At 40.8% G+C, this 23178-nt stretch overlaps 1 protein-coding gene across 1 annotated transcript; it reads left to right on the top strand.

Moving 5' to 3' along the window:
- The first annotated feature begins 765 nt into the window (after positions 1-765).
- TMED7 (transmembrane p24 trafficking protein 7) lies at positions 766-15375 on the top strand. The gene is given in 3 exon segments (NM_001204338.1): positions 766-1153; positions 6211-6456; positions 10777-15375. Coding segments are annotated over 3 exon segments (681 nt in total). The 5' UTR covers positions 766-955; the 3' UTR covers positions 11014-15375.
- The last annotated feature ends 7803 nt before the right edge of the window (positions 15376-23178 follow it).

Raw genomic sequence — 23178 nt, 5'->3', positions numbered from 1 at the left:
GTGTGATAATACCTGACTAGTGAAGGATCAAAAGACTTGCGTAATACGCTTAGCACAGTGCCTGATGATAAGGAGGGCTCAAATGATGTTTATTTTTCTTTAAAAAAAGCTGACTTAGTGCCTACTCTATCAAAAAAGTAAGGTACTTTTTGCAAGTCCTGAAGCCTTGTAATAACCCTCTGGGTTACGTAGTATTATCATTTTACAGATGCAAAAGTGAAGCTGAGAGGTCACACAGCCAGCGAATTGCACAGCAGGGATTAAAATTCCTGTAATTGTAGCGGTCCCAGAATTCAGACTCATGGTTAAACTGCTCACCCCAAATATTTGCTGTTATTTATGAGAAAGCTGTCAGCTCTCAACAACAAAGCGCCCTGCCACCGGTCACTAGCCCCCTGGGGCGGGACGCGCTCGCCGCCGCTCCCTGGGTGATGCTCTCTCGGAGCCGCACCTGCGGCGCAGCACGCCCCGCCTCTACCCCGGCAGGCCCCGCCCTTCGCTCCGGCCCCGCCCCCGCCCCCGCCCCCGCCCCCGCCTCCGGCGCCGACGCGAGCCGAGCGGACGTCTCGCGAGCTTCCACGTACACACTGCAACGCCTCTCCCCGCGGCCGGGGGAGAGCACATCCGGGTTGCTGGAGCAGGTGCCTCAGGCCCCGCCCCCTCTCCCCAGGCTTTCGCCCCACTTCCGGCCGTCTCAGGCCTTTTCCGCCCGAACCCTGCCGGCCTTACCTCTGCCCCGTAGGTCGTTCGTGGCGCCGGGCCCTGGTCCCTTCGCACCGCTCGCCGGCGCCCAGCGGCTCGCCCCCGCGTCCCGAATCCCTCCGAGGCTCGGAGCGGCTCTGCCGTGCGTCTTCGCGGGCCTCCCGGGGCCGAGGCCTGCCGCGCGCGGGAGTCCGCGCAGACCCGACCCCGCGCCTCCCCGCAGCTCCGTTGAGGCCGCCGCCGTCGCCTCGGGATGCCGGGGCCGGGGTCCGCGCAGCGCTGGGCGGCCGCCGCGGGCCGTTGGGGCTGCAGGCTGCTCGCGCTGCTGCTGCTGCTGCTGCTGCCGGGGCCCGGCGGCGCCTCAGAGATCACCTTCGAGCTGCCGGACAACGCCAAGCAGTGCTTCTACGAGGACATCACGCAGGGCACCAAGTGCACCCTCGAGTTCCAGGTACTCCGTGCTCTGCCAGCGCGGGGCCCCCAGGGCGCGGCTCCAGGGTCCGGGCCGCCGCCCGCTGGCTGACTCCCTCCTGTCTAGGTTTTTCCGTTCTTTGGCTGAGCCCGGAATCCCCTCTAGCGAGCTGATGTGGGGCGTTTGCCTTTCCTGTTCTAAACGTGGGGCGAGAGCCATTTTAGACCAGATAGGAAAATACGTGAATGCCAGAAATGCTTCGTGTCGCTGTGACTTCTTCCTTCCACGCTCGAATGCCCTTCACTTTAACGCCTGTTGAACTTTCTCCTTACCAGACTCTCCTTTTAACAAAAGTTCTGTTCTCTGGTGCTCAGTGTCCCGGCCGTTCCTCCCACTGATTCCACACCTCCGCTCTGATCAGATCGGAAGTACTGCCAATACCCCATTCCACTGCTTTTCACTTTCTCCATTGATGCTATTAGGACTTTGGTTGATTCTGTCCCTGTCACAGGAAGAGCTCCCCTCGAGGTTGAATGACCACCTGCCAAAGGTGTAGAACGAAGAGCTGTGATAAATGAGAGGCCCCTTTTCGTTTGGGGGATTTTATAGAAAACAAATTTTCTTTCTTTCCTTCTTTCTTTCAAGATTTTTATTTATTTATTTACTCATGAGAGATAGAAGCAGGCTTCCCATGGGAAGCCTGATGCTGGACTCGATCCCAGGACCCTGGAATCACAACCTGAGCCAAAGGCAGTCGCTCAACCACTGAGCCACCCAGGCGTCCCAGAAAACACACTTTAATGGAATGTAGTTTCTTACGTGTGTGAAACACTCTTTATTTCCATCTTTCTCGGTAGCTGACTTAACATAGCAGAGCAGCTGTTGAGTGGTAGGTGCTGATGATACAAAAGTGGTTTGAGTGGTTTGGGTCACTGCCATCCTTGATTCCCCACCCATTGTACCCTTTTAGTTGTACCTGCTCATTCATTGAAACTGTGCTTTAAGAGCAGAAAATAGGGAGAAGCAGTCTGATCTTTGAGATCAATGAGGGCTTCCTTTAGGAAGTGATTTTAAGCTGAATTATAAAGGATCAGTGGTTAATGCTTTGGTATGGGGAGTGCGGGAATACCCATTGCAGGAGTGACTGGGTATTTGAGGACCATCGAAATCCAGTATAGTTGGGAATAAGGAGTCAGAGGGAGGGAGGTCAGGGGCCAGACCATGTGCCATGCTGGCCTAGTTAAGAATTTTGGTTTTTCGTAAGAGCATAGGAAAGCCGTCAAAGGGTTGTAAGCAGTGCAGTGCTGAGATCCAGGTACTTTTGGTAGCTGTATGGATATTAACTTGTGCAAGTAGAGTGTGTGTTAGAGTAGCTGTAGAAGACTGATGAGGAGACTACTGTAGTTGTCCAGGCTTCTAGCGTGGTAGCTGTGAGGAAGGAGAATGTGAAGGGGGGATGCCTGGGTGGCTCAGTGGTTGAGCATCTACCTTGGGCTCATGTGATCCTAGGGTCCTGGAATCGAGTCCTGAATCAAGCTCCTTGCAGGGAGTCTGCTTCTCCCTATGCCTGTGTCTCTGCCTCTCTCTGTGCATCATCAGTCAATCAATTATACATACATACATACATGCATTAAATAAATAAATAATATATAAATAAATCTTTAAGAAAAAAGTAAAGGGATTGGAGAGAAGTTAGTAAGTGAAATCAACAGGACCTCATGATGATTTGGCTATTGGTAGTAAAGAGAGGGAGGCTACAGATCACCCTTCAGTTTGTTTAACTTCACGGACTGGAGCCATGGACAGAAAAGAAGAGAATAGGAATTGTAATATAAAAATATGAGTGTATTTCAAGTGTCAGCATCAGACACTGTGCTTGGTGCTGAGAATACTACCACTTCTATTCTGGGCTAAAAAAAAAATAGCATCTGTTACGTAGCAGACAGTATGCTAAGTATTTCAGGTATGTTACTTAATTCTCAGGACAACTCGATATAGGAAATAGATGTAGTACTTCTGTTTTACTTATGAAGCTGAGGCTTTGAAAGCTTTAAACCCAAGGCCACAAAACTTAGCAAGTAGCAGAATCAGTATGCAGTCCCAGAGTAAATTCTTAATTCCTTTATTATATGTACCACATCATAGAGATGTTGCCGTGGGAGCAACTGAACTTGCCCTCTGGGAGCTTCCATGAACACACATGCAGTGTTCAATGCAACAGCGACAGTGCAGGCTGGGTACAGTGCTGGCCAAACAGGGAGGGATCGTCAAGGGAAAGGTGGCTGAGCTCATGTTTGAGCTTTGTCTAGGAGAAATAGGCATATTTCTACAAGATGGCATAGGGGAAAGGGCAGCGTAGGCAAGTAGATGATGTTTATGAGACTCAGTTCCTGAAAACAGCTTGAGCCCACACTGAAATACAGTAATAGTGCCGCTTTGTAACTGTGGGTCCAGGGGCTTTAGAGGTTTGTCAGCATTGTTAATTGGTAATAGTGATATTGATGATTTACACCTGGCCTTGGTGACACCCTGCCTGCCCCCCCCCCCCCCCCCCAGTGCTGTTGAGACTGGTTATATAGCAGGAATACATCTATGTGACCAGCCAGATAGAAAAAACCCAGCCAAGCCTCAATTTGGGACTTGCTAGTTGCAAGATGTTTCTTGCACACTTGGGTAGTTCACAGTCTGAGAATCTGTGTCTGGCTCAATCTCCAATCTTCACAGAGGGAGCACAGAAGAACCCACTCCTAACCTCCCAACCTCTTTCTGTAAGACAGCTTTCGATTCTGATAGTTTATATTCTTTTCCTGTAACAAGCTGTAGATTTGTAAGCATTGTCATTTTGGGTCCTGATTCTGTAGCAGACAAGACCTGTTTAGCCTGCTGCTGTTCGTGCAGGTGTAAAACAAAGACTGGTTCAGAGAACTTCTGGCAGTCTGCTATTTTTGGAACACAGAGTAAGAGAGGTGAGGCTCCCTTGAAGGAGGTGCAGAGGAGTGGTACAGCATTGTTAACAGGTTTGGATTTTTCTGTAGGCCACAGGAATTGTGAAAGGTTTTAAGGGGATGGGGAGGTGGAGAGGTTGCCCCTCCTCCCCCAGACACGTGAGGAGAGGTGGCACTACTGACATCCAGAGGATGGAAACCCAAAAGGCTGCTGAATGTGCTGCAATGCACAGGGCAATACAGCCCCTTACCACAAAGAATTATCCAGCCTTATGTTAGCTGAGGCTGAGAACCCCTGGGTTAGAGAGAAGAGAGATCAGGTTGTGGGAAAACCTTTTAGGAAGCTGTGGCTTTAGTCTTGTCTAGACTGTGGATTAGGAATGGAAGAGATGGCTGAATTTGAGAGAGGTGGTAATGTCAATGTGAGAGCTGGACAGTTACGGACACTTAGTTCAGGATGATTCCTGGTCTCTAATTTACGTGACCAGACAGATTATGAAGGCTTCTCATTTTTATCTGAAACAAGATGATTTGTTTTAAAGGTTGATGGAGGAAAAGTGACATGGTGATCAGTTCTGGTCCTGTTCAGTATGTGTACATATTTGATTATTCAGAGTACAGCAGCCAAGCGTGAACACTTGGGTATATAAAAATGAAGTCATGATCTTCACCCAGAGGAAAGGTTGTTGACATTTGGAGAAGTGGTAAATGCCCAATTGTTAAGACACATTTTATGTCGAAACATTATATCCATATGTTAATATTTACATATTTTTGTAGCTTCCTAAGTACATAATTATATTTCATTTAATTATCAAGGTGATCTGGTGACATAGTACAGTTGTTCATCCTGTCTCCTAAGTGACAAAAGGTCACATTAGCAGCCAGTCCTTTGAAGTGCAGTTTGATCCCTGTTCTATGGACCTAGAATGTCAATACTATGCTAATGGAAAGAGTTCAAGCCTGAAAGTACAAACTTGTGGCCTTCCCCCATCTCGGAGTGGTTGGGAACCCTCTGAACCACGAGTCTTTTCCTTACATCTTTCCCAGCTTTTCACCCTGTGCCTTTTCCTTTCCTACCTGTCCCTCCCTCCCTCTCCCCACTTTTCTCCCTGACTACTGCACCTGTCCCTGCTACCTCAGGAGAGATCTCCCTCTGCTTCTTCTGTGCAACCCAAGTGGCCTATAAATTGTAAGTGATTAAGCATAAGCGCTTGAAAAACAGCTCTAGAATCCTCTTGAGAACATTTCATTTATCCCCTGGCTTTCCTTTCAAACGTGCTTGCCCGAAAACACAAGCTCTCCAGATAAGCAGAAGATGTGTTTGCTTTTGTTTTGTCTGGTTTTGTTTTTGCTTTAATCACAAGTATACAAACAATATGGTTTAGTCCTTGATGTTTCTCAGGGAAACAAGCTTAAAATAATGGTAATACTCTTAGACTAGCCCACAAGTCTGTTCAGTTCATAATGTAGTTCAAAACAAAATATGTGTCACATTCCATGTAACTGACCTATAGCATCACTGAAGAAACAAATCTGACTGTAATTTGGCAATCAAATGAGTTAAAGTTCTCTGATAGAAACATGCTTGGGGTGTTAAGCCAAGGACTGACCTAATTCACCACTTCACCGCACTGTGCGTGTGTACTTGGATGGTGCTGATAGGAAACTAGGAGAGAACATTTGGGGAGGGAAAATACTCTAGACGATGAGCTTAAGGGTCATGAGTATGACTTTGGAATTCAGGTTCTGCCTCCGCCTTTTGCTAGATGAGCAGTCTTGGGGAGGTTGCTTATCTTAACTCTGTTTCTCAGTTTGTGAAATGGAGGGTGAAAACCCTCTCTTGTAGGGTCATTGGGCAAAGCAATTGATGTAAGACACCTCCCTTAATTAGAACAGTCATCTGGCTGATTAGCTAGTTCCCTCCTTCCTGTCATGAGGAAATTTGTTCAGTTTCTATAAAGCTTTAGTTAAACGGACATGTGCCTCTTACATTCCATCCACTGCTGGAAATTAAAAAATGTAAAATTGCCTGTGTGATAGGAAAGTCTGTTGCCCATAGCCTTATTGTTATTTTAAGAGGAAATTTGGTTACTCTCTCAAACTTGTTACTTGCAGTGATATCTTCCTTTTTCCTCTCTCTCTTTATAGGTGATTACTGGCGGTCACTATGATGTAGACTGCCGATTAGAAGATCCCGATGGTAATGTGTTGTATAAAGAGATGAAGAAACAGTATGATAGCTTTACCTTCACAGCCTCCAAAAATGGGACATACAAATTTTGTTTTAGCAATGAATTTTCTACTTTCACACACAAAACCGTGTATTTTGATTTTCAAGTTGGAGAAGACCCACCTTTGTTTCCTAGCGAGAACCGAGTCAGCGCTCTTACCCAGGTAAATAAAAAGTCAGCTATATAGCAGTGTGGTTGAAGAGGGGGAAAGCATAAATTAATGTGCATTCACTATTGATGAACACAGAATTTTGAGACTTTTACACAATTTTTAAGATCTATCTTAATTCTTACAGTAGATTAAAAGCATTTCACAGAGAATTTAGGGCATGTTTGGATCCACTGCTGGACTCAGCAGTTAAGTGCCTGCCTTTGGCCCAGGGTATGATCCTGGACTCCAGGATCGAGGCCCACATCAGGCCTCCCCTGCAGGGAGCCTGCTTCTCCCTCTGCCTGTCTGTCTGTCTCTCTCTATCTCTCATGAATAAATAAATAAAATCTCTAAAAAAAAAAAAGACAATCGTTAAAAGAGTTTATGAACTTTTCAGTTTGAAGAAAATAAGCCTTAAAATAGGAGGATCACTTCAATGGGAAAGGAAGTTGAGGAAGACTGGATAGTGCTCCGGCATTCTGAAACATTTGTTTTTAGTTCATGGAGGAATGTGAATTCATAACCTGGCAGGTTGCTATAACTGGAAACAAAATAATGCCTTTAATGATAAATAAATATGCCACAGGGTAGTGTTAAACCAGGATTTAGTGTTAATTCACGCTGCTATTAGAATAATGTTTGATGTAACTTAAAGTAAAATACTAATGATTAGAAGGAAGTCATCTAACAAATAGTTAAAGGGCACCGGGTGGCTCGGTTGGTTGGGGTGGTTAGCTCTTGATTTCGGCTCAGGTTGTAATCTCAGGTCTTGGGATAGAGCCCTGCATCAGGCTGCATGCCAGGCGGGATGTCTGCTTAAGGACTCTCTCTCCCTCTGCCCTTCCCCTCTAAATCCTCTAAATAAATAAATAAATAGATGATAGATAGATAGATAGATAGATAGATAGATAGATAGATAGATGGATGGATGGATAGATAGATCTTTAAAAAAATAATTAAGGTAAAGGTAGATTGGATTTTATTTTGAGGAAGACCTTAATGACAAAAAGATAAGGAAAGAAGTTCGAAGTCAATGAACAGATGCTGCTCAGGTGATAAAAACGGCTATTTTCAGTTTTAATATAGTCTGAGCTTAGATTGTATCTAAAAGATACTCAATATTCAGAGGAATTACTTTTAATCCCCTTTTGTTAGAACCTTAAATTAGGTATTACATTGTTCCTGGGTTCTAGTTAGTCTGTTGGCAAAGTCATGTGGTGATAGAGGCAGTTTTTAATAATATGTAAGAGCCTTAATTCATAGACCTACTGTGAGCATTAGCAGGATGTATTCACTTGCTCTTACTTTCAGAAATGTTCTCTTATGTTAGCATCCTGTATGAATGGCACTTTGCTTTGTAAAAAGATTTTTCATTGGGACCCTTGATTATAACTTAACCTTTGTGAGTTTTAATGGTATAAGAAGGTAGCTTACCCTAAAAAACCTTAATAGGTAAAAGGAATGAGTGGTAATACAGCAGTTAGTATCTGTTAATCTCCTTTATTAATATCACATTTCTTTACTTTAGGCTTATTTTTCTCCTTAGCTAATAAGTCGCTGTGGTAGCGATACTTACAAAGCAGCTGTTCACACCTTAAAGTAGAGAAAATTACCAGCTGGTAAATGCAGAAAACGTATAGAGTTGTAAATCACCATTTTTCACCTATTAATAAAATAATGGATCTAGGGTAGACTGTGATAACTGGTCACTGCTAAAACCCTAGGTGAAAGGCTGAGGAGGAGATTTACAGTGACTGGATCAGACCAATATCACCTAAATCTAATGACTGTTCCAGATGGAGAGAGAATGGGGCATTGTGTATCTTCTGATAATATGCATTATCGAAGTATGCAACATTGCCCAGGAGGTGTTCCTACCCAGAGCACTACATCTGAATTCCTTCAAGTCTCTTGCTCCAACTAGAAGTGGATAAGAAAAACATAAGATGGAGGAACACCATGAAGATACAGTCAGGAAAATCTAGGAAGTGGAAATGCAGCAGGACAAAGGACCCGATTTCTTCAACAGATGGGAAGGGAATAAGCAGGAAGAGAACCTAAAGATTCAAAGAGACTTAAAAGACACATCAACCAAATGATTGTGTCAAAGTTGTTTGGATTCTGATTTGGAAATAACTTTTGAAATATTTGGGGAAATTTGAACATTATATTGAAAACTTTAAATATTTTTTATTTTATATGTTGATAATGCTACTGGGTTTATATAGTGTTGCCTTTCAGAAATAATTATAAAGTATAAGAGTATTACTGAAATGGTAACACACCAGAGAGCTGCCTTAAGTTAATTGCAACAGGGAGGAAAATAGGAAAATACATGTTGGTGAAACAAGGTTAGCCATCCGTTAATTACTGACATGACCCCTCATTGTACCGTGCTCTTCTGGACATTGCCACCTAGAGTTTCCCTTTTTCCCTACATTTTCTTTTCTTTTTAAAGATTTTATTTCTTTATTCATGAGAGACACAGAGAGAGGGAGAGGCAGAGACACAGGCAGAGGGAGAAGCAGCCTTCCTACAGGGAGCCCGATGTGGGACTCAATCCCAGAACCCCAAGATCATACCCTGAACCAATGGCAGACACTCAACCACTGAGCCACCCAGGTACCCCCTGCCTACATTTTCTATCTCAAAAATCATATACATCCATGCAATTAGTCCCTTAATTTCTATCATTTTCTTTCATCCAGCACATCTTAACCCTTACTCCATGTTGGGCTTCAGGGAATTGTTAAACATTCAGAATTTGTGTCCTTGCTTTTATGCATACTTCCAGGGTTAGCATGCATACCACTTTAAGAATGCATAGAAAGTAGAGATCTGCCAGAAGCACCTCTGTAGCCTTCTACAACAAATTAGAAATCATTCATTATGGCACAGTTTTGTTAATCTTTGCTTCATAGGGACCTAAACAAAAGGAAGAACAGCAAAAACGTGAGTGTTCTAACAGATCCATGCAGTTTATGGACCACATAATTCTCACTTTCTAGATGTATTTTAATGGAATATTTTTATAAATGATTGCTTTCGTACTTACTTTGGTAGAACTTTATTAAATGCTTGAATTCTTTTCTAGTGTTTATATTCCTTCACTAAAATTAAGGAAAAAAATATTCCCAGAATCTTTTGAGAGATTCTGTGGATTTATTAGTAAAAAGAGGAAAAAAGTTGTAAAAGTCATAAGCACTTTAGGAGAAATGGGTCCAAATAACTTTGTGACGTAGAGGTCTTATAGTGACTGAGTTGGCTTAATGAGTTTTGGCATCCAAAAGGAGAGAGAGAAGCAGAAAGGAACATTGGAAGATTTGCTAAGATAAACTTCATTTCCTGGAGAATTTTCAGAATACAGGAAAGTAGTTATGTTGACCATCTTTCTCCCCTGCTTTCCACCCTCAGTGGCCCTCATCACTGTCCTGTGTCATAAAAATGTTTTTCCTTTGTATGGCCATACACAAATATGTCAATAGTTCCTTTCTTAATGATAAGGAAAAAAACACTTAGATTATTTTAAAAATTCTTAACACATGGTTTGTGATGGAGAATAAGTATAATTTAATGATAAAGTATATATTTCATCACTAGGATTTTTTCAGCAGTAGAAAAATAATAAACTCTGATGTATATAGAAAAAAAAGTTTAGACACTTAACCTTTCTGAAAGCAGATCGTGTGATCAGTGTGTAAAAAGGTAAGGTGCCACCTGGTGAAGGCTCAGACTGATGACGCATTGAAACTGAAACTTCCATCCTATTGACAGTAGTTCTGTTGGTTTGGTTGATGGCAGGAGAGGGGAGACTTATTTAGCAAATTGGTAAATTAAAACATGAAAGACATTGATGCTCTGACCTATCATGTTCAGACCCAAGTACTTTTAAAATAGTTAACTTTGCCTAATTCAATCTTGTTTTGGTGTCCTACTTGGTTTATTTTTGTAGGTATTTGGGCTTTGGTTTGTATTCTTCTTATCCATCAAATTTACTGACCTGCCATTGTCTTCCTCCTAATTTTTCCTGGTTGAGGAACCTGAACTTGAAACTCTGTAACCGCCAACCTTAACTAGAAAATGTTTCTGCAACTGTTAGCTTAGCGTTTCATCCATCTAGTTAGGACCTTACAGGTGCTGCAGCTATGGCTTCCCAAGTTGGGGGGCAAGTCATCCCAGTGGGGCCGAACAGGAGTGTGGCATTGCCAGGACCACAGGCATACATGAGTAAATGAGCAAGTGCCGGCTGAGTAGTGTGTGCCACTCAGAGGAGGCATTGAGGTCAAATTGAAAGATCAATTGGACATACTAACTGGAACCATTTCTTTTTAGATGGAATCTGCCTGTGTCTCCATTCACGAAGCTCTAAAGTCTGTCATCGACTATCAGACTCATTTCCGTTTGAGAGAAGCTCAGGGCCGAAGTCGAGCAGAAGATCTAAATACCAGAGTGGCCTACTGGTCAGTAGGAGAAGCACTCATTCTCCTGGTGGTTAGCATAGGGCAGGTATTTCTCCTGAAAAGCTTTTTCTCAGATAAAAGAACCACCACAACTCGTGTTGGATCCTAACTACGTTTTGAGAATTGATGCACCATTGCCACCATACTATTGCTGTCCTCTAATTAATTTTAGGTACTGAAGAACTTAACATTGGCAACATTTTTAAACCTTACTCATACACTTGTTGGGGGGGGATGTACAGTGCATATCCCCAAACTGTGGAAAGGACACCTTTTTTTTATTTGTAAAGGTAGAAAAACTTCAGAACTTATTTTGGGCTATTCATGTTAAATAGTCAGCACCAATGATCTTTTCTTGGTTGTTTGTATCTACTCTTCGCACACTAAACTTTGGTATTTTGATTCCTTTTAGCCATTTAACAGTACTTGTCTTATAGGTAGTGGATATTTTAAAAACCTTCAATTCAATGTCTGTGTGTTGTGGAGGAAGAAAATTGCCTTTTAATTGTTTATAGTAAAGTTTTGTTTTTCCGAAAACCAAATGTGATTAACTGTAAGCCCAGGCCCTATTCTGCACTGTTTAATTTGGGGGTGGGGGGAGCCACCATGGAAATGTTAATTAATATTGATATAATTTTAAATTGATGCATCATGGTATAATTTATTTCTTGTTAGCTTGGAAAATGTCAGATTTTTGTTTTTTTTGTGTTTGTTCTATGATTTATAAGCAGATATGTTCTTTTTTTTTTTCATGAAGACATTCTTACCACAGGGAAAATAGTATGTTTCAATAGCATAACAGTTTATGACAGGCCTTAAAAATCAGACTGTTAAAAGAGGTAGAACAATTCCAGAATAACACAAGATTCTACAGGGGGAGGCAGATGAAATGAGAAAAGTTTTAGTAAGTTATCTGCACATACTACATTTTCAGTACTTTTACAAAGAAAAAAGATCTGTTTAATTTTAACATTTTGATTGGCTGATTCATGCCCTAATGTGGCCTCAATGTCTGAGTCATTCCTGGCTTAAATTAATACTTGTAGTATTTGTATCGTAAAAGTGCCATATATTTTGTCCTGATGACTGTGATGCACTGAGAAGTGTCTTTGTTTTTTTTTTTTTTTCTTTCTTTCTTTTTCTTTCTTTCTTTCTTTCTTTCTTTCTTTCTTTCTTTCTTTAATTTTGTTTTGGTTTTTTGGTTTTCATTTGTTGTCTTGCTCATGTAGTTTGTACAATCTGGTTAGCCACCCTAAAATGATTTAAAACTTTAGAATGCCATGTGTTTCTTATTTGATAATCTTCATCAATTGTACTGCATTTAATGAATATTAAACAGTGCATATTCCATACACTATAGGGTTTAGACTGTGTTTGTATTTTATAATTTGCGTAGACTGAGCTGACTGAAATAAGATTTTTGTTCAGGTATTCAGAAGAGAATACAAGACAAATGCAAAACTGTATAGGTGTTTAAAGCTTTTCTGCTGGTAAAAAAAAAAAAAAACTACAGCTGCTTTTTGCCATGCCTCCCTCCCCCACCCAAGAGTGATGAGTGCTGAACAAGACTGGCATATTGTAGAGATTCTGATAAGTGGTACGTAGAATGCTGATTAGATAGTATTTCTAGTCATTTATCACTATGGACTGAAAGTTAACTCTTAATGCTAAGCTGTCTCTAGCAGTCTTCAAAAAGCATATACACTTCTGCATATAAGAGCAAAACAGATTCAAGGTCATGCTTACTAATTTCAGATGCCACAGTGTAGCAGGGAATGAACATGTTTTCAGTCCTTTAATTCTAAAATTTCTGAAGACCAAAAAGTGACTCCTTAACCTGTTTATCAGAGGATTAGGAACTGAAGTTTAAGATTCTTGGGTTCTTGTCATGGAATTGTCCTGCAGCTTTATCAGTCTCTCTAGATTTAAATTTGAAAATTTTCAACACTGGTGGTAATGTGATCGATAAGCATGGGCATGTTCCATGTTCTTCTCTGGTTGCCTGTCTGCTCTGTCACATTCAGACACTTACCACCATAATTAAGCAGAGTCAGGTATGACCAATGCACCAAGTTTAGCATAGGTAATGCAGTCATTTGTTCTGTGCCTATCAAAACTTCACTAGAATCATACTACAAATAACTTTTGATTTGAAACTATTGAGATCTATTAAATTTTTCGAAATCACCACGGTTAACCTACTGTAGAATAGTACAGACTTCGTCTAGTCTGTATGTAACTGGTTCAAGTTTGATGGCTGTCTATATTCAACCGAGTATGTATATATAAATGAGAAAATACATCTCTATCCAGACCTAAATGTTAAGAGCTTTTTTTTTCTTCCTCCTACTGTATAATTTGTAGCTCATCTTTTTTCTTTAATCCTTTCATAAGTTGTTGGAACAGTTTGAAGTTCCCAAATATTTATGTTTAGACAGATGGCTCAGAATATATATTTAACATCACTAGCTGTATATATTTTTAAAGTAAAATAAATAATGGAAAGGGACTTGATATACAAGTTTATTACTAAAATTTCAACTGTGTGAAGATCCATTTTAAGATATTACTTTGCTAATAATCAGAACATTCTTTTTTCTATTAAAGAAACAAATGGTTTGTGGTTCACAGCTTTCTTCCTGACTTGATAATCAACTTTGAAAATACAGTGAAGTTTTATTTGAAAGGTTTCATTTAGATCTCTGTACATCCATTTTTGCTTTGGTTTGTAAATGTGTAACATTTATAGTTAAGTAGGACAAAGCAGACCCTATGACTATTGTTTTAAAAAGTTAAGCAAGTTAATATATAAATAATTCAAAGGGGGTTTTCATTTACTTTCGAAAAGAAAAATTTCTCTAAACAGATGTTGGTTCTGCAGGATTGCACCAATCAATTCTTGTAGAATAAAAATAATCTTTCAACAAACCAACTTCGCTTGTCTCTGTCAGGATTTGTCTTTGTAAAGCTCCTTACAAACTTGCAGCTTGGGATACAATTTGTAGCAAGAGAGTGGTGGGGTTTTTTGTTTGTTTGTTTTTTTGTTTTTTAAGTAGGCTCCACGCCCAGGGTGGAACCCAGCTCAGGGCTGGATCTCACAACCCTGAGGTCAAGACCTGAGCTGAAATCAAGAGTTGGACTCTTAACCCACCCAGGTGCCCCGAGAGAGTGATTTTTATTTGGTATTTCATTTAAACATCTCAGGGGCTGGCTAAGAAAGATAAAGAAGAGGAATACCACCTTGAAACTACCTCCTTTTTAAACTTTTTGCATTTCTTACTGAAAGGCTGGGTGAATAGGAGTTAAGCCCTCAGTTCCTAAAAAGCCCTTTGTTTTCTTAAGGAAATTAACCTTAGGTTGTTTAATACCAAGTTTCCTCAAGCTTTTTTCTTTCCCTTCATAATGTAGTCGTACGGGACATTCTGGTTCCTGGCCAAAATTCAACAAAAGTAGCAGAGAAGTACCAGTAAATATAGGCTAATATTTATTGAATGCTTACCATGTGTCAGGTGCTGTGCTAAGTATTTTACCTGTATCCACACATTTCATCTTTGCAATAATCTTGTGAATTAAGGATATCCTCCTCATTTCATAGATGAGGAGACAGAGGCGTAAATGGGTTAAGGAGCCCTCGTACACCTCAGTAATGAGCAGAGGCAGTGTGACCATAGCAGTCTGGCTCCAGAGCCTCTCCTCCAACCACTGTAGCACTGCCTTACAAGCACCAATTAAGGGTAGATTTCAGAAGGCTTAGCTATCTTGATTTCAGTATAGCTCAACAGAAGTTCAGGGCTTTGGCTTTAGAGTCACAGCCAAGTTCAGATTACAGTTGTATGACCTCACACAAATGATTTTAACAACTATTTCTGTTTCTTTATCACTAAGATAATATCTACTATAATGAGAATCAAATGAGGTGTTTATGAAACACTTAGGATCAGTGCCTATCAAATATAAGCACTTAATAAATAGCTATATTTTTCTCATGGGTCAAATTCTAGTCTCTTGATCTTTAGTTTCCAAAGTTTTTACTGTAGGTTCTATTCATATGGCTCTTAAGTAATATGTAACACAAACGTGAAAGCATTCATCGATCATGTACTCAGTAGTCTGCTAGAAGTTTCAAAAATGAATAAGATAGTCTTGACCACCGGGAACTTAGTTGAGGGAGACAGGATAGCTCTATGAGCAACTTATATTCCATAAGTAGTGAAGCGGAATCGACTGGGAGAGTCTTTAGACATTCTAGGATGCTAGATGTGAAAGAGAATATATGGATCAGAAGACTTACTCCCGAGAAAGGAGTTTAACATTGTCTCCTCATAGGGGAACCCGTGGTTGTCTCGCTAGGCCAGTGATTAAGTGGATTAATCTCTAATTCAGGGATATGGACTATTAGCCAGTCTCCATTGCTACATATTGAAAAAAACTGTTCTTTAACTTTGTTAATAATAAAAGTGTTGTTTGATCAAACTTCTCTGTCATGGTTGTTTCCAGATTCTGGGGGAAAATACAAGGATGTTATCTGTAAGCTAGCAAATGTGCTGTCTTTCAGTTCCCATTTCTCCATTTTATCCATAAGATATTAGAAGTGATCATATTACTTGGCTGGAATCAAGATATATAGAAGTAACACTGGTCTGGCACAATCTGTTTTAGTGATGTTAATTACTAGATGTTAATTACTATTCCTTTAAAAAGAAAAGGCAACACCAGAATTTGAGAATTAATGGTTCAAAGAGTAAAATCCACTCAATCCCACCATCCACCTAGATGTATTTTGGTTACCTTTATAGATATTTGTATGTATTTTAAAGAACTGGTTTTATATTCCCTGAATCAAATTTTAAACAAATTTTAAACATAAAATTGTGAAATTGACATAATACAGAAGTTATTAAATATGTATAATTTAAAGAGAACATAAAGCACACGTTCATATAACCAATGCATAGGTTAAATGCAACATTGCCAGTACCATAGAAGGCTTCTGTGTGTCCTTTCTTGATCACATCCTGAACTTCCCCACTAGACATAACGATGTTTGGCTGGTAATAGAAATAATTTTCTTATTTTTCTTTTTTTTTTTTTACCAGTTACGTGTAGTAGTTCTTCTCAAACTACTTTTTTTTTTTTTAGATTACTTATTTGAGCAGGAGTGGAGGGTCTTCCGTGGACTTCCAGAAAGTGGTGGGGCGTGCACCACCTTCTTCCCAGGTGCACCTCAGTTACAGTCACTGGTAACGAGAGATTGGAGGCCTCGAGTGTATTAGCCCGGAGCCAGCAGTTCCACGTCACTGCCCCTTTGCCAAGCCTATGTGCAATACCCCCTCGGTGCTTTAGTGCGAGAAGCCCATTCCAAGAAGCATGGGGATGTCCTCTTTAGGTTTTAGGAGTTAGGATCAAGGCCAGGGAAAAACTGGCCTGTGGCTTTTTTTTTTTTTTTTTTTTTTTTTTTTACATTTATCTTTACCATTTTACCTGTGTATATCCTTTTAGTTCCTGAGTGACTGAAACACCAATACTTTCATGACTTTTTAATTTGCACTTTATTTTTTTCCTTCCACAATTGTTCTCTGGACAGCTGTGGGTATGAGTGCTGGAGCTCGGTGAGGAGAAGCGCCCTGTCCATCCTCTATCCCCAGCCCTCCTCCCCCACTTTCCAGCCTGCTGTTCCAAGAGCTCAAGGGAGGTGGAATTCACAGGCCAGGGAGCATCTTTTATTTATTTATTTATGTTGCCCAACAGAACTTGATTGTAAATAAAAAAGAAATCTGTTACATACTTTAAAAAAAAATAAAAGATTACTTATTTGAGAGAGAGCATGAAGGGGGGCAGGGCAGAGGGAGAGGGAGAGAGAAACTTTAGCATATTCTGTGCTGAGTGAGGAGCCGGATGAGGGGCTCCCACCCTATGACCTTGAGATCAGGACCTGACCCAAAACCAAGAGTCAGGCACTTAAGTGACTACACCACCCAGGCGCCCCTGAAACCACTTTTTAAAAAAAACTTCCAAACCATCACAAGCTGATCCTTGTAAATACAAAATCACATGCTTGAATATTTTGGCACTATTAAATTACTATTAGCCTTTTAACTGCCTACTTTCTAGGCATATTTCTGTTCTCTTTTTGTGCTTATCTCTTCTTCAACCAGTAACAGTTCAGTATGGCCTTGTAGACCACACTTTGAATAGTCCTGAAGTTTATGCTCCTGAAAGATAGTCTAAGAAAAATATCAGGCAAAAGTAAACTTCAGTAAAGTTCTTTTTTTTTTTTTTTAAGATTTTATTTATTTGAGAGAGATGGTGAAAGAGAGAGCATAAGCAGGGGGGAGTGGCAGAGGGAGGGGAGAAGCCAGCTCCCTGCTGAGCCTGATTTGGGGCTCCATCCCAGGACCCTCAGATCATGACCTGAGCCAAAGGCAGATGCTTAACCAACTGAGCCACCCAGGGTCCCTTTAATGAAGCTTAATAGAGTATTAGATCCTATTTAATAATTAGAATAGTACATGTATTTTCCTTTGACTGTTTTGCTAAGTCATCCCTGTTGATGCTCATGGCTGTGGTGGTTTTCTCTTACTGTGTATCTGTCCATTATATGAGGACACTGCAGTGTGTGTCTCTTCTGCTGTGCTAGCACCTAGACTGTCACAAAGTGATGAACATTTTTTTTAAAGATTTTATGGATTTGAAAGAGAGAGTGAGCATGAGCAGGAGGGGAGGAGCAAAGGGAGGAGGGAGAAGCAGGCTCCCTACTGAGCAGGGAGCCCAGCAAAGGGCTCTATCTGACCTGGGAACCCAGAGGATCATGACGTGAGCTGAAGGCCGACACTTACCCAGCTGAGCCATCCAGATGCCCCTCAAAGAACATTCTTACATATCTCTCCTATTGCATATGTGTAGGATCTCTCGAGAATACATCCAGGAGTAGAACTGTTTGCATACGAAGTGTGTATCTTCACCTCCACCTGGTCCTAACTAACTCTTCTCATAGCAATCGATGCCTTGACAGCAGCAATGGGAAGGCTCTACATTTGGTATTCTCAGACTTGAAGATTTTGGAAAATCTCCAGGGCATAAAATGAAAAGGCAAAACTAAAGAATTTGAGAAATAATAATGCAAAGAATACAATCCACCATAATCCCACCATTTTAATGTATTTCAGTTACTTTTTTAGAGCCATGTATATGTTGTGAAAGACAACATTTGTCATTTGTGTATTTGACCTCAGTGTTGTGTAATTTGCATTTCCATGAGATTCATTTGTTTACTCCTGGCTTTGCTTACCCTTTGATTTTCTTTTATAAAGTCCCTGTTCAAATCTTTTGCTTGTTTTAAAAAATGGGATTGTTCGAGACTTTTTTGGTTAACAGGACGCCCTTATAAATTCAGGAGGCCAATCCTTTGGTTATAACTTTCAAATATTTTCTCAGTCTGTTTATCTTTCTGATCCTAATGAAATGTTTCAGTTTTTTTCTGTATTGTTGGTATTTTTATGTCTTGCTGAAGAAATTCGTCTCCATCTTGGAGTCATGATTATCTTCTTTTGTACTGTGTTCTAAAATATGTACAGTTTTATGTTCTATAGGATAAGGTAAATAACATGGTTATTATTATTTTTTTAATTCCTTGAAAACTCATTTTTCTCTGTTGATTGCCGTACCAGTTCTGTCATCTATCTATAAATGCCCATTTTACCTGAGTCTGTTTCTGGGCTCTTCATTGTTACATTGGTCCATCTCTCTGTACATCAGTAACATATTGCCTTAACTACAACAAATTTTAAAATTCTCGATGTCTGGTAAAACAAGTCTTTATACCTTTTTCTCCAAGATTTGAGCTGTCATCTATCCTTTGCATATTTGTACAACGTTTGGAATTAATGCAACTTTCTTTCTTTTTTTTTTTTTTTTTAAGATTTTATATATTTATTTGAGAGAGACTGACTGAGAAAGAGCACAAGCCAGTGGGGAGAGGCAGAGGAGAAGCAGATGCTTAACCAACTGCACCTCCCAGGCACCCCAGTGCAAGTTTCAACTAAACAAAATATTCCGTCACACTTCTGTATTACTGTCATGGATATTTAGCTCATGTTCTCAACTTTCTAGTCATATATATATATATATATATCCATCCACCTGGATGGCTCAATAGGTTAAGTATCTGCCTTCAGCTCAGGTCATGATCTCAGTATCCTGGGATCAAGGCGCACATCAGGCTCTCTGCTCAGCAGGGAACCTGTTTCTCCCTATTTCTTTCAAATAAATAAATAAAATCTTAAAAACCTGTAGATATCCTTCTAAATGCTACTTTAGCTGTATGTTCATTTATCTATGCTCTGTGACAAGTGTCTGACCATCAATCTACCCATCTAAAAACAGCGTTCTTCTATTATGACCCAGTACCTATGGGTCTAGAGTCGGCCCACGGCTTAGCTGGGTCCTTGTTCAGAGGCTCACAAGGCTTCATCAGGTAGGTTCTCAGCTGGAGCTTGGGGCCCTTTTCCACACTCATCGGGTTGTTGACAAAATCCAATTCCTTGCAGCCCTCCGCCACTAGAGGCTGCCTCTCCAAATAAGTAGATCATGTCTTGACTGCTGCTTCCAAACCATCAGGAGAGACTCTGCTTGGAGTCTCTTTCAGATAGGCCAGCCAGGGTTCACCTGATTAGGTCACAACCACCCATGATCTTCCTTTTGACTAACTCAACACCAGCAGAATAGGAACAGTAATTGCATCTCCAGAATCTTTTCACCTTTGCCATATCTGTTGGTAAGAAGCAAGTTAATAGGTTCTGCCCTCACGAGGGGATGGTTATGGGGATGAGGAGGGAATGCAGAGGCCACCTAGAAATTCTGCCTTTCATAAACTCCATTCCTACATGTCTAGGTATCTGTTTTAGTTACTTATTTCAAAGAATTTTCTGATTTCATCATTACTTGTAACTTGACCCACAGATATTATTTGGAAGTATAGTTCTTAATTTCCAGAGATAGCTATCTAAGCTGTAATTGCAATGTTATTGGAGAACATATTCTCTGTGTGAGAATTCTTTGACACTTGTTGACGATTGCCTTATGACTCCATTTACTTCCCTCTTAATTTATATGTTGTCGGGCAGCCTGGGTGGCTCAGCGGTTTAGTGCCGCCTTTGGCCCAGGGCGTGATCCTGGAGACCCGGAATCGAGTCCCATGTCGGGCTCCCTGCATGGAGCCTACTTCTCCCTCTGCCTGTGTCTCTGCCTCTGTGTGTGTGTGTGTGTCTCTCATGAATTAATAAATAAAATCTTAAAAAAAATTTATATGTTGTCATATATTCTGTATCTTTAAATATAAGTCATTACTATTGTATAGTCAGCATTCATTTAGGTTTCCCCATATATTTGCCATCTTTTTTGCTCTCTGTTCCTTGGCTGTGTCTTTGAGCTACTGTCTGGAATAATTTAGTGCAGTTCAGCTGGTGGCAGATTCACTTCAAAATTTTTTTTTAATGTCTATATTTTACCTTCATTCTTAACAGGAAATTTTTTCTGAGCCTAAAATTCTCTTTGGGTGAAGATCTTGAAGATCTCTTCCCATTGTCTTCTGGCTTCTGTATCGTTGCTATGAAGAAACCAACTATTAGTCTCTTGTTCATTGAAACTAATGGAATCTTTTTCCTCTGGCTGTTTTCTTTATATTACTTCTCTGCAGTTTTATTATGCTGTGTCTAAGTGATGATTTCATTTTATTTTTCCACTTGGGTTTTGTTTGGCATCTCGGATATGAATCAAATGTGCAACACCTGTACTTGGATTCTCCACCTCAATGTTAGGTGACTCAAGGAGTTCCAGGTGATCCCCTAATGACACATACCCTTTTATCAACGAGTGACTCATTTATTCATTCAAAAACTATTCAGTGCCAAGTATGTTCTATGCTTTTTCCCTAGAAATAGGGATTCACAGATAAACAAGAGCTTCCTGTTTTCTTCCAGGAGACAGACAAATCAGTTTTCATATGAGAGGTTTTTGACCTGGGGTAATTTACCCTTCAAATGACTGACAAGATTTTACATACACCTTCAGTCTTCTGGAGAGTTTGTGGTTTACATCACATTCTGGAAGGAGTCCGTGACTCAAGTACATTTAAAAAATCACTGCTCTATGTGATATTAGAGTAATTTTAGCTTTCTCATATAATAAAAAGATTTAAATTCTACGCCCAATTTGTTATTTATCTTGCATTGTGGGAATTGGAGGGCTGAGTGTTGATTAGCTTTACATGAAATTTCTACCATTCAATAGATGTTTGACTAAATGTCTACTGTGTGCAATGGGGGTCCTGACATAAATATGATCATTTCTATCCTCAAGGCATCTGGGCACAGACTCTAAAAGTTATCTTACCTGAAAGTAGTAGTTCTCAAACACTTATAAGAATCAACTAGTCTACTTGTAAAATACTGATTTTCCGCAGGTTCCTTCCTGAGGAAAGTCCCTGAGACTTTGATACAGTAGTTCTAGAATGAATCATAGAAATCTCCCCAAGGATTCTGATGAAGTGTTGTTATACTACATTCTGAGAATAGTAAACTCTTTTGTAATACTATGTGCCTACTGTTCTTTTTTTTTTTTAAGATTTATTTATTCATGAGAGACACAGAGAGGCAGAGACACAGGCAGAGGGAGAAGCAGGCTTCCTGTGGAGAGCCCAGTGTGGGACTTGATCCCAGAATCCCAGGATCAAGACCTGAGTCAAAGGCATTCAACCACTGAGCCACCCAGGTGCCGTGTGCCTGCTGTTCTAGGTTCTACATTCATGCTATATAATTTATTTTCTCCTCCGAACAGTGCTTGACCACCATTGTACCAATTGAGAAACCGAAACACAGAACAGTTAAGTTGGTTTGCAGATAGTCACGGAATTAGCACTAGAACCAGGGTTGGAGGTGCAGGTATCTACAGGGACAGGCTTGTGTCTCCTTGTGTATATGTAGCTTCTCAGTCATGCAGAGATATGTGAAGAGCTTATCCTGACCCTCAGTGGCTCTCATTTCCAGGATCTGTTAAATGTCTGGCTAGTCCACTGGTCTACTGCTCACTTCAAATGAGTCCATGACTCCATGTTGACAGAGATATTTATTTATTTATTTATTTATTCCTCCCAACTTTGCAATTTTTATTACCAGTACCATTAGGAATGGACTTTTATTTTGCCGTCCATGGCAAGTCAAGTTAGCTCTCTCCAGCATTGGAGCTCCTGGCTTTCAGTGTCAGCCTCAGTCTGGTAGCAATGTGGCACCAATGGGGAGTCTGCAGGGGTTGATCAAAATACCTAGGCTCCCACTATTCCTGCCCAAAATTCTCAGGATTTATTTTATAAAATGAATAAGTGATCCTCAATTTGTTGTTTGCCTTTGGTTATTTTCCAGAGTCCTCGGATGATTGTTTTGACCATTTTTTCCGGTTTACTTTTTTTTTGATGGTGCAGGCAGTGGGGCGGTGAGAGTTGACATCTTCACTCCATCATGACTAAAATCCCACCTATCCATTTTGTCAGGTCTGGGATTTGATTTTACCGCATTTACCATCTAATAAATTAGCCTGTTACTGTTTCATGGATGCTGGCAGAAAACACAAGACTCCCAGAACAGAAACAAAGGACTTGGTTACCCATGGCACAGCAAAGAGCACTACTGTCAGTGTATTTGCAGTGGTTCTTGTTCACAAGTCCTGTGGGGGTGACATGAAGAGGTGTAGGTGGATGCTCCATATGCACTGTGTGGGTGTCATATCTGAGGAACACAGAGCTTGAGGAACCCACCACTTGAGGAACCCACCACTTTTATAGCAAGCAGTAAGCAAATCTGTTCTTTGTCCTGGAGGTAGGCATCACCTCATATCACAAGATTGCTCACTATAAACAGCAGCCTGGGGCAGCCCCGGTGGCTCAGCATTTTAGCTATGCCTTCCGCCCAGGGTGTGATCCTGGAGATCCGGGATTAAGTCCCACGTTGGGTTCCCAGCATGGATCCTCTGCCTGTGTCTCTGCCTCTGTCTCAATCTGTGTCATGAATAAATAAATAAAATCTTTAAAAACAACAACAACAACAACAACAACAAAACAGCAGCCTGGGAAATGGTTCAGGTAAAGAGCAGTCATGGTCTTGCATTCTTGATGTACCCAGTGTTGGGGCCAGGCGGGAAGGGAAACTCCTCAAGGTGGCGGATACGCCAAAATGGCTGAGGTTCCTGTCACCACCTCCACTTGGGACGCCAATGGACCAATGAC

This window comes from Canis lupus, chromosome 11, assembly GCF_011100685.1.
Source record: "Canis lupus familiaris isolate Mischka breed German Shepherd chromosome 11, alternate assembly UU_Cfam_GSD_1.0, whole genome shotgun sequence".
Taxonomy (NCBI): domain Eukaryota; kingdom Metazoa; phylum Chordata; class Mammalia; order Carnivora; family Canidae; genus Canis; species Canis lupus.
This window is presented reverse-complemented; position numbering and strand designations above follow the sequence as displayed.